At 42.8% G+C, this 12747-nt stretch overlaps 1 protein-coding gene across 30 annotated transcripts in view; it reads right to left on the bottom strand.

Annotated features, from left to right (window-relative positions):
• LOC119979278 (eukaryotic translation initiation factor 4 gamma 3-like) overlaps positions 1 to 12747 on the bottom strand; it is a 504690-nt gene that overhangs the window by 133075 nt on the left and 358868 nt on the right. For 27 of the 30 annotated variants that reach the window (XM_038821282.1, XM_038821288.1, XM_038821290.1 and 24 more), the window contains one exon: positions 5066 to 5197. In XM_038821282.1, the coding sequence (XP_038677210.1) occupies positions 5066 to 5197 (132 nt within the window). The remainder of the gene's footprint in view (positions 1 to 5065; positions 5198 to 12747) is intronic. The other 3 variants (XM_038821283.1, XM_038821311.1, XM_038821310.1) reach the window with 1 other exon arrangement.

Raw genomic sequence — 12747 nt, 5'->3', positions numbered from 1 at the left:
GAAGGTGAGTGAGTGCCTTTAAATTTGCTTAACTTTCAGCGGGAGCAGGGTTTGAGGTAATATCAGGTAAGCTCTTCCTTTCTTTTTCTTTTTCTTGTTTTTTTTTAAATCTAGAGGTGATGTCAGGGAAGGCAGTACAATGCTCCTCCTGCAGAATGTTTGAGGTGAGGGACGCCGTCAGTGTCCCTGCTGATTTCATCTGTGGGAAGTGCACCCAACTCCAGCTCCTCAAAAACCGTGTTAGGGACCTGGAGCTTGAGCTGGATGAACTTCGGATCATTCGGGAGGCAGAGGGGGTCATAGATAGGAGCTTCAGGGAAGTAGTTACACCAAAGACTGGAGATAGATGGGTAACTGTAAGAGGGACTGGGAAGAAGCAGTCAGTGCAGGGACCCCCTGCGGTCGTTCCCCTGAGTAACAAGTATACCGTTTTGGATACTTGTGGGGGGGACGACTTACCAGGGGTAAGCCATGGGGTACGGGCCTCTGGCACGGAGTCTGTCCCTGTTGCTCAGAAGGGAAGGGGGGAAAGGAGTAGAACACTAGTAATTGGGGACTCAATAGTCAGGGGCACAGATAGGAGATTTTGTGGGAGCGAGAGAGACTCACGTTTGGTATGTTGCCTCCCAGGTGCAAGGGTAAGTGATGTCTCGGATCGTGTTTTCCGTGTCCTTAAGGGGGAGGGGGAGCAGCCCCAAGTCGTAGTCCACATTGGCACTAACGACATAGGTAGGAAAGGGGACAAGGATGTCAGGCAGGCCTTTAGGGAGCTAGGATGGAAGCTCAGAGCGAGAACAAACAGAGTTGTTATCTCTGGGTTGTTGCCCGTGCCACGTGATAGTGAGATGAGGAATAGGGAGAGAGAGCAATTAAACACGTGGCTACAGGGATGGTGTAGGCGGGAGGGATTCAGATTTCTGGATAACTGGGGCTCTTTCTGGGGAAGGTGGGACATCTATAGACAGGATGGTCTACATCTGAACCTGAGAGGCACCAATATCCTGGGGGGGAGATTTGTTAGTGCTCTTTGGGGGGGTTTAAACTAATTCAGCAGGGGCATGGGAACCTGGATTGTAGTTTTGGGGTACGGGAGATTGAGAGTATAGAGGTCAGGAGCACAGATTTGACTTCGCAGGAGGGTGCCAGTGTTCAGGTAGGTGGTTTGAAGTGTGTCTACTTCAATGCCAGGAGTATACGAAATAAGGTAGGGGAACTGGCAGCATGGGTTGGTACCTGGGACTTCGATGTTGTGGCCATTTCAGAGACATGGATAGAGCAGGGACAGGAATGGTTGTTGCAGGTTCCGGGGTTTAGGTGTTTTAGTAAGCTCAGAGAAGGGGGCAAAAGAGGGGGAGGTGTGGCGCTGCTAGTCAAGGACAGTATTACGGTGGCGGAAAGGATGCTAGATGGGGACTCTTCTTCTGAGGTAGTATGGGCTGAGGTTAGAAACAGGAAAGGAGAAGTCACCCTGTTGGGAGTTTTCTATAGGCCACCTAATAGTTCTAGGGATGTAGAGGAAAGGATGGCGAAGATGATTCTGGAAAAGAGCGAAAGTAACAGGGTAGTTGTTATGGGAGACTTTAACTTTCCAAATATTGACTGGAAAAGATATAGTTCGAGTACATTAGATGGGTCATTCTTTGTACAATGTGTGCAGGAGGGTTTCCTGACACAATATGTTGACAGGCCAACAAGAGGCGAGGCCACATTGGATTTGGTTTTGGGTAATGAACCAGGCCAGGTGTTAGATCTGGAGGTAGGTGAGCACTTTGGAAACAGTGACCACAATTCGGTGACCTTTACGTTAGTGATGGAAAGGGATAAGTATACCCCGCAGGGCAAGAGTTATAGCTGGGGGAAGGGCAATTATGATGCCATTAGACATGACTTAGGATGAGTTGGTTGGAGAAGTAGGCTGCAAGGGTTGGGCACACTGGATATGTGGAGCTTGTTCAAGGAACAGCTATTGCATGTTCTTGATAAGTACGTACCAGTCAGGCAGGGAGGAAGGGGTCGAGCGAGGGAACCGTGGTTTACCAAAGAAGTGGAATCTCTTGTTAAGAGGAAGAAGGAGGCCTATGTGAAGATGAGGCATGAAGTTTCAGTTGGGGCGTCTGATAGTTACAAGGAAGCGAGGAAGGATCTAAAGAGAGAGCTGAGACGAGCAAGGAGGGGACATGAGAAGTCTTTGGCAGGTAGGATCAAGGAAAACCCAAAAGCTTTCTATAGGTATGTCAGGAATAAAAGAATGACTAGGGTAAGAGTACGGCCAGTCAAGGACAGTGGTGGGAAGTTGTGTGTGGAGGCTGAGGAGATAAGCGAGATACTAAATGAATACTTTTCGTCAGTATTCACTCAAGAAAAAGATAATATTGTGGAGGAGAATGCTGAGACCCAGGCTATTAGAATAGATGGCATTGAGGTGCGTAGGGAAGAAGTGTTGGCAATTCTGGACAAGGTGAAAATAGATAAGTCCCCGGGGCCGGATGGGATTTATCCTAGGATTCTCTGGGAAGCCAGGGAAGAGATTGCTGAGCCTTTGGCTTTGATTTTTAGGTCATCATTGGCTACAGGAATAGTGCCAGAGGACTGGAGGATAGCAAATGTGGTCCCTTTGTTCAAGAAGGGGAGTAGAGATAACCCCGGTAACTATAGGCCGGTGAGCCTAACGTCTGTGGTGGGTAAGGTCTTGGAGAGGATTATAAAAGATATGATTTATAATCATCTAGATAGGAATAATATGATTAGGGATAGTCAGCATGGTTTTGTGAAGGGTAGGTCATGCCTCACAAACCTTATCGAGTTATTTGAGAAGGTGACTGAACAGGTAGACGAGGGTAGAGCAGTTGATGTGGTGTATATGGATTTCAGTAAAGCGTTTGATAAGGTTCCCCACGGTCGGCTATTGCAGAAAATACGGAGGCTGGGGATTGAGGGTGATTTAGAGATGTGGATCAGAAATTGGCTAGTTGAAAGAAGACAGAGAGTGGTAGTTGATGGGAAATGTTCAGAATGGAGTTCAGTTACGAGTGGCGTACCACAAGGATCTGTTCTGGGGCCGTTGCTGTTTGTCATTTTTATAAATGACCTAGAGGAGGGCGCAGAAGCATGGGTGAGTAAATTTGCAGACGACACTAAAGTCGGTGGAGTTGTAGACAGTGCGGAAGGATGTTGCAGGTTACAGAGGGACATAGATAAGCTGCAGAGCTGGGCTGAGAGGTGGCAAATGGAGTTTAATGTGGAGAAGTGTGAGGTGATTCACTTTGGAAAGAATAACAGGAATGTGGAATATTTGGCTAATGGTAAAATTCTTGGTAGTGTGGATGAGCAGAGGGATCTCGGTGTCCATGTACATAGATCCCTGAAAGTTGCCACCCAGGTTGATAGGGTTGTGAAGAAGGCCTATGGTGTGTTGGCCTTTATTGGTAGAGGGATTGAGTTCCGGAGCCATGAGGTCATGTTGCAGTTGTACAAAACTCTAGTACGGCCGCATTTGGAGTATTGCGTACAGTTCTGGTCGCCTCATTATAGGAAGAACGTGGAAGCCTTGGAACGGGTGCAGAGGAGATTTACCAGGATGTTGCCTGGTATGGAGGGAAAATCTTATGAGGAAAGGCTGATGGACTTGAGGTTGTTTTCGTTAGAGAGAAGAAGGTTAAGAGGTGACTTAATAGAGGCATACAAAATGATCAGAGGGTTAGATAGGGTGGACAGCGAGAGCCTTCTCCCGCGGATGGAGGTGGCTAGCACGAGGGGACATAGCCTTAAATTGAGGGGTAATAGATATAGGACAGAGGTCAGAGGTGGGTTTTTTACGCAAAGAGTGGTGAGGCCGTGGAATGCCCTACCTGCAACAGTAGTGAACTCGCCAACATTGAGGGCATTTAAAAGTTTATTGGATAAGCATATGGATGATAAGGGCATAGTGTAGGTTAGATGGCCTTTAGTTTTTTTCCATGTCGGTGCAACATCGAGGGCCGAAGGGCCTGTACTGCGCTGTATCGTTCTATGTTCTATGTTCTATATCCTGGAGGTAGCCCAGAAAATGCTCTGAGGAGCCCCTGGAAGTCCCCATGCAAGGACTGCCCAGTAACTGCTCGGGAACTTCAAATGGGCCATTACCCTTTACTGGGAACCATTCGATACCCCGAGACGTTGGATGGTTCCAACTCTCTTAGTCGAACAGTTACTCAGAAACTGCTGGAAGGATTAAAGCCACTTCTAATTCCTGGGTAACTATACAACTGATCACCATCACCTACCTCACTGGGCTCCCTGGCTACACCTCAAACCCGACTGCCACCCACAACACTCACTGACTAACCACTTGACCCATCCTGCACCCCACCCCCACCCCAACACATTGACCTTCTCTGTACATTGGCACTTCCTCAATGTTGCGAACACTTATTTCAACTTTTAAAATGTCGTCAAGTAAAGAATTATCCAGCTGAATAAACAATGCTGAGATAAAAAGGAATGGAATGGCTCTGTTAAAGCCCAGTAAACACATGTATGAAGTGTGGAGATAGTATTACACACATATTGTACTATCATCTCATCAAACATATTGCAATGGAGATGTAATTTTATACTCAAGAAAGGTAGATGGCAAAACTGCACATATGCTTCTGCACGGGATGAATCGTTGATCTCAGGATGGTGATGCAGCGCAGATGCAAAGTAGTTTTTTTGAAGGAAGCCGATGTCAGAGAAAATTCACCTCAGACTGCTCTCCATTGAGATGACTGGGAGTAGGTTACTGGTGTGACCGTAGTCAGTAAACAGAGCTTACAAAATTCTGCCCATATTTGAAGTTGCTTGTGTATTCATTTAAGTATTTGTTCCAATTGTCTTTTCCAGAAAATCCATCATTGTGAGATTTGTTGCACAATACAAATATGTTTGATTAGCTTCACTTCCTATAAATTTTGCACCACCATAAACATTCTAATTACACATGAATGTTTATCTTAAAGTCATGGCGCTACTCGGTGAAGATACAATGTAACTCCTGTAACCCCAGCAACAGTGATTAAGTAACGCACCCTGCTTTAATACACACCTGACTTACCACTCCGGCTCGTCCACTCTGTGGCTGCCTTCCAAAATCTGCATAGGATGGTGTGAAATCTGGGCCCCGGGGTAGTAGTCGCGAAGGGTCCAAAGGTCTGGCAATTTGTTTGGTCTGGTTGATCTAAAAACGAAAAGATTTGTTATTTTACCAGGTTGAGGCATAACACAATAAGAGATACAAGATAAACCATGCTGATATGTCAACTTCAGGAGTCAGTGGCGGGCAGCAAAAAAATGCTTAGAAAAATTCTGGTCTAATATTCTGTAATGTTCACGGTGAAGAGCGGCAAAGCTACAGCTGTTCTCCTTAAAGAGATGTACAATTCGAGAATTTAGTGGGCTAAGGGGTGATCTGATCAAAGTATTCAAGATATTAACAGGAAAGATAGGGTAAATAAAGATAAACTATTTCAATTGGTTGGGGATTCTAAAACTAGGAGGCATAGTCTACAAATTAGGGCTAGACCATTCAGGAGAGATGTTAGGAAGAACATTTTCACTCAATGGGTGGGAGAGTTTTGGAACTCTCTCCCACAAACAGCAGTTGAAGCTAGATCGCTGTTAATTTTTAATGAGATGAGTTAAGGGATATGGGCCAATGGCAGGGATATGGAGTTAGGTCACAGATCAGCCATGATCTGATTGAATAGCGGGACAGGCTCCAAGGGCTGAATGGCCTACTCCAGTTCCTATGAATCTGGAGGTGAATAACTCCCCTCCTGACACCCCAAAGCCTTCCACTAGCTACAAGGCATAAGTCGCTCTAATTGCCTGGATGAGTGCATCTCCAACAACACTCAAGAAGCTCACCACCATCCAGGACAAAACAGCCTATTTGATTGGCACCCCATCTGCAACTACCCACTCCACCACTAACACACTGTGGTGTCCTTAGACAGTACCTTCCAAACCCATGGTTATTGTCATCTAGAAGAACAAGTGCAGCAGATACATGGGAACATCACCAATAGGTAGCTCCCCTCCAAGCCACCCAGAATCCAGACTTTGAAATATAACACAGCTCCTTCACCGTCACTGGGTCAAAGTCCTGGAATTTCCTCTCTAACAGCACTGTGGGTGTACCTACACCACATGGACTGTTGCGGTTCAAGGCAACAGCTCACCACCATCTTCTCAAGGGCAATTAGGAAAAAGCAAATGCTGCCCCAGCCAGTGAAGCCTAGATCCCTAGAATTAATTTTAAAAAAGGATCTTGGTCTTATATCCCTTCAAAACAGTGACAAATAGAAATCTATTGTCATTATTTTGGAATTTAGAATTTTTAAAAATTCCTTTTACAGTATGTAATCTTCCAGCCTCAACAAATTTTTTGGGGAGAGGTTTCTAGATTGTCATGACCCTTTGAGTGAAAACGTGACCCCTGAGGGTGGCACAGTGGTAGTCGTTAGCACTGCTGCTTCACAGCGCCAGGGACCTGGGTTAAATTCTGACCTTGGGTGACTGCGTGGAGTTTGCACGTTGTCGCTGTGTCTGTGTGGGTTTCCTTTGGATGCTCCGGTTTCTCCCCTCAGTACAAAGATGTGGAGGTTAAGTGAATTGGCCATGCTAAATTGCCCCTTAGTGTCCAAAGGTTAGATGGGTTAAGGGGATAGGGCGGGGGAGTGGGCCTAGGTAGGGTGCTCTTTCAGAGGGTCGGTACAGACTCGATGGGTTGAATGGCCTCCTGCTGCATTGTCAGGATTCTATGATTACAGTTGCTTTATAAAGCAATTTACAATTATATGGCGCCTTTAATGGAATAAAATGCCCGATAGCGAAGTGGTATTAGGAAATAAAATATAACACAACCAGAGTTATTAGGGTGGATGATCAAACTCTCACAGTCAAAGGTAGGTTTTAAGGAGCGCCTTATAGGAGGAGAGAGAGTTATAGGGGTTTAGGGATGCAATTTGGACCCAGGAAGTTGAAGGCACGTCCAGTATTGATGAGCTTTTGAAATCAAGGATGCTCTGGCGGCCAGAATTGCAAGCTGGGGAAGATTAAAGAGATAGAGAGAGGAGACAACATGGTGAAATATGAGAATAAGAACATAAACTTTAAAACTGAGGCATTATTTAACCAGGAGCCAATGCAGTTCAACGAGCATGGGAATGATAGTGAACGGGGCAGTGAGCGTTAGGATACGGGCAGAGCTTTGGATTACATCAAGTTTACAGAGGGTAGAACATAGAAGGCAGACCAAACATGCACTGAAATTGTCAAGTCCAGGGTTAACAAAGCCATTGATGAGGGTTTCAGCAGCATAGGTTAAGTCAAGCAGAGTCAGGTGACATAATCGATATGGGAATAGGCAGACAGTGGTGACTGATGCACATTTGGTCAGAAGCTATTTTCTCACAGTCATTGATTGATTGATTGATTGTTACATGCAACAAGTAGAGTGAAAAGCATTTTTCTGCGGCTGGGGAAACGTACACAGTACATACAGTAGTAGACAAAAAGAATAATTGACAAAGTGCATTGACAAATAGTACATCGACAAATAGTGATTGGTTACAGTGCGGAACAAGGGTCAAGCAAAGCAAATAAATGAGCAATGATAATACCAAGGTTGTGAACAGCCTGAGTCAGCTTCAGACAGCTACCAGAGAGAGAGTTTGCATCAGTGGCTATGAGGCAGTATGTAGAGGGGCCAAAGACAATGGCTTCAGTCTTTGCAAAATTGCTGAACTTTCTGCTCATCTGGTACTGGATCCGCGAGAAGCACTCTTTGACAGTTGAGACAGAGGAAAGGTCCAGGGTGCTAAGTTCAAGCTGGGTGTCATGACACTATATTTCAAATGATGTGCCGAGGGGCAGCGTATGGATAATAAATAGGAGGGGGTCAAGGATAAGTCTAGAAGCAGGAAGATAGGCCATCCAACGATTAGATATACAGCAATAGAATCGGGCGAGTATAGTCCCACCCAAGTGGATAATAGAGAAGACGTTGGAGGAGGATTGGAAAGATTCAAGTGTAGGAATTCAAGGAAATGTATGCACAGAGTTAGGTGACGACAACATAGTCAAGGACTTGAGGAGTATGGGAGGCTGGAGATCAGATGGTAGTTTATAAAGACAAAGGGGCTGAGGCTTGTACTTTTTGAGGAGAGGGCAGATGATGAGAATTTACGGAGACAGGATCAGTACTTGAGGAGAAAATTGTCAACAATATCAGCAAACATGGCAGTCAAGAAGTGAAGCTCGGTGGTCAGCAGTTTAATAGGAATATGTTTCAGAGAGCTGGAGGTGACTCTCATGGATAAGGTGAATTCAAAGAGGCCATGGGTAATGACAGGAATACCTTAGAGGATGTTTTTCCTGGTGGATAAGAGAAAAGGAAGGAAACAAAGTGGCAGAGACACTGATCAGATGGTCTCAATCTAAGTAAGAAATTCCATTCAACATTGCCGGTAAAGACAGAGGAGACAGGGAAGATGGTTTCCAGTGAATATCATAAGAAATAGGAACAGGAATAGGATATTTGGCCCTTAAACCAGCTACACCATTCAATAAGATCATGGATGATCAGATTAGCGTTAATGGCACTTTCCTACCTGCCGCACCACTCTTCCATTAGCACCCCCGCCCCCGGCTCAGCAACCTTGGAGATCAAAAATCTGAAGAACTCACCCTTTCATCTATCTAATGATTTAGCTGCTACAGCTCTCCATAATAGAAAATTCTAAAGATTAAATAACCTCAGAAGAAATGTCTTCTCAATTCAGTCTTACATGGGAAACCCCTTATTTTGCAACAGTGCCCCGTGGCTCTAGATTCACCCATGAGGGTGAGCTTTCTCTCAGCAGCTGCCCAGTTAAACCCCCTCAGAATATTGTAGAGTGGAGTTCTGAGGAAGTTAGGTCAGATAAGAAAAAGATCAAAGGGAAGAAAAGATTTGAGGAGATACGGAAACCTGTGCATGGGTGAGCTGGCTTTTTGATATCAGCCAACAGCAGGAATGGCTGTTTAGCTCCCAGCAGGCAGAGAGTCTGTGGAAGAAGCCCGTTTTGAAAAGCAAGTTGCTGGTTTACATCAAAAGCAAACCCAAGAGACGTTACTGGATTATTTCATAGGATCTTAAAATCTACATGATCGTTGTGGAACAGTTTGTTGACAGATAGCTCGGAAGGTAGTTAATTTAAGATTGTTTGGAACTGTTTAAATTTGTGATACTGTGGATAGCCATTGTCTTAATAAAATGTATTCGTAGCTTACTTTGTTATTTATTCATTTTTTAATAAAAATATTTTATCATCACAAAAAGTCTGGGAAATCATTTTCTAAATTTGAAATTTTTTCTCATACTATGCCGAATTGCATAAATACGGTTGAGGGCATTTGTTTCAAGTTTCCCACCTGCAATTTGAATAGTGTACCATTTACCATCACCCATGTCCTTCACAATGGAACAAATCTAGTTCTGTTGCTCTCAAACTATTATGAACATAACCTGTCTGGTTTGGGTATGGCATTAGTGCACAATCAAACAACTTCACAAAGCTGAATTATATGGTCTTGACTTGAGCCAAATCAATAAGAAACCTAATAGGCAGCCTCCAGGAATGATCAGTGGACCTTATCACGGTAATGAGCTTCTCCATTTTTGAAGTAAAAACAGGAAGGATTGAGCAGGCTCCCTCTAACTTAATTGTGAGTACATTTCACCCAGGTCTGGTGAAGAAATGAGGGTATGCTTAGAATAAGCTGAGATCAAGCGATTCATTACTCTTTTCACTTTCTTAATTTTCAACACATAATTTGGTCAGTCTTATTATAAATATATTAAAACAAGTTTATCACATCAAATGTAGTTATATATTTCTCCGTTTAGTGATAGGGCATTAATTTGCATGAAAGCTGACAAATATTCAAAGAATGAGCAATTTCATTGCATAAACCACTTTGAGGGTAGTAGGTTAAAACTTAAATCGGTTACATGCTGTGAGACTGGGCTTTTTTTTTTTTACATGGATGATTTTAAAGTGTGCCAAATGGCATTCTTATTTAATTATACGTATATCTTGAGTTCTCCCTCTCGCTGCCCTTATTTTAAGCTACATGGTTATGAGCCATTCCCAGAGTAGTTAACAGCAGTGCACGTGAATGCATCTATTTGAATCTAAATTCTTCATTTGATTCTCCTCTGTCTTTGCTGCAGCATTACACATCATCCCTACACTCATACGAATTCTACGCTCGTCTTTTTAGATACAACATTCATAGCTAATGTTATTTCTATATTTTTTTTAAAAAGGGAAATAGAACAAGTGCAGAGAATTATAGATCAGTTAGCTTATTGTTGGTAGGAGGAAAGATAATGGTATCCTTACCCAAAAATGTCATAGAAAAAAATCTAGAAAACAGCAATATAATTAAAAACAGTATGTTTGAAAAATCATATTTGACAAACATTATTAAATCCTTTGAAGAGTAACATAAAAAGTAGATATGGGTAATGTAGTAGAAGTAATACATTTGTATTTTCAAAATGCCTTTGGCAAGATTTTGGAAAATAGCCTCCTGGTTAAGGTCAGAGTATATGGAATTAGGGGACAAATAGCAAAATGGACAGCAAACTGGCTAAAGAACAGCTAGTATAGAGTAATTATTAAAAGTAGCTGCTGAAACGGAAAGTGGAAACAATGTTCCACAGGGATCAGTACTGGGACCCCTGCTGTGCACAATTTTAATTAACGATTTGATCAGAAATGTACAGGTATCCCTAAATTGGGGGATATAGTTAACAGTAAGAAGGAATGTGACAAAAAACAAATTGTTATTTATAAATTTGAAAAATGGGTGTGTAATTGGCAAATTAACTTTAATGCAAATGACAGTGAGGTAATACCTTTTGGCAGGAAGATTAAGGAGGCTGCATACTGCATAGACAATAAAATTCCAAGTGGGTCACTTGGAGAACTATGCACAGCTCTGGTCTCCATTTATAAAAAAAGATACAGAAGCACTGAAGAAAGTGAAGAAAGATTCCCAAGGATGATACCAGAATAGAGAGATTAAAACCATCATGGAAGGCTGAGTAGACGAGAGCTTTATCACCCTCTCTAGGAATCTGATGTGAATAAGGCCTTCAAAGACATTAAAAGATGCTATTCGCTGACCTCAGCCAGTTCCAGTTGATGGTGAGGGCTTTTTAAACAACCTGTATGCGAGAAGAGAGGGTGAAAAGGAAAAGTGCCAAGATTTTTAATCTGATCACTAGCCAAAGACTACTGCTTGTGTGTGACTATCAGGCAGGTAGGATTAGGTTTAGTTGTGTTAACTTATGCAATCAGTCTACTGAAACACGCAGCTCACCGTACATATATAAAGCACAACTGTACTCAAGCCAAAAATAAAACTGCACTCAAGTCAATATTGTAAATAATTTATTTGTAATTATTTCTTGGAATGTGGGCATCGCTCGCAAAGCCAGCATTTGCTGCCCACCTCTAATTGGACTTGAACTCAGTTGCAGTTGAGAATCAACCATATTGCTGTGGGTCTGGAGTCACATGAAGGCCAGACTAGGTAAGGATGGAAGATTTCCTTCCATAAAAGGACATTAATGAACAAGATGGTTTTTTTTAAATAATGATAGTTGTCATGGTCACTATTACAGAGATTAGGTCTATATTCTAGATTTATTAATTGAATTGAAATGTGGTTGGATTTAAACCCATGTCCCCAGAGCATCAGCCTGCGGCTTTGGATTACTAGTTCACTGACATTACCACAAAGGTACTGTCCCCTCTTTTAGCAAAGGAGAAACATACAAATTTAGTTGAAAACATAATACTGCAATGCTGGAAATCTGAAATGGAAACAAAATATTCTGAAAGTACTCAGCTGGTCAGGCAGCACCTGTGGAGAGGGGAACAGGGTTAAAAAGGTAAAGGTAAATCTTTAGTTTCACAAGTAGGCTTCCATTAACACTGCAATTAAGTTACTGTGAAAATCCCCTAGTCGCCACATTCCGGCACCTGTTCGGGTACACAGAGGGAGGATTCAGAATTCTCAGCTGGTACAGGAACTGAACCCACGCTGCTGGCCTTGTTCTGCATCACAAACCAGTTGTCTAGCCCACTGAGCTAAACCACCCCCCATGTTAATGTTGACTTTTCATCACAATAGGGGAAAGATAAAATTTATAACTTTTTCTAGTTATTATGAAAAGTTTCTAACTTTCAATCTGATGATATTAACAAAAGCTTCTAATGTTCAAATTAGTTACACACAGAGAATTATCGACCATGTATTTTTAGCTTAGTTGCTACTAAAATCTGTCACCAGTTTGTGTGTAAATTCGCCAAATAGCTGGTGCTTATTATTGTCTGTCCACAATAACTACCCAAGACAAAGCACTACTTACAAAATGTCTGGGCTTTCAAACACCATCAGTTGACACATACGGAAAACAACTTCAGGGCATCCTTAAACGAGATGAATGTTTCATCCATCTTGGCTCTAAAAGCTTTGCTATGATTACTCAAAGTCCTCCATGTCTATTATCTGAAACTGCAAGCTGATACAAGAAAGGGCATCTCTAGGTAAAATTCATTTACTTCACAGCATGAAGCTTTGCTATTTATATGGCTTTTCCCACAATGTTGAACTGAGTCGGTGGGCTTACATTGTTGCCTCTGGATATATTCCCCATCCAAGTCTGCT

This window comes from Scyliorhinus canicula, chromosome 16 (genome assembly GCF_902713615.1).
Source record: "Scyliorhinus canicula chromosome 16, sScyCan1.1, whole genome shotgun sequence".
In the NCBI taxonomy this organism is placed as follows: domain Eukaryota; kingdom Metazoa; phylum Chordata; class Chondrichthyes; order Carcharhiniformes; family Scyliorhinidae; genus Scyliorhinus; species Scyliorhinus canicula.
This window is presented reverse-complemented; position numbering and strand designations above follow the sequence as displayed.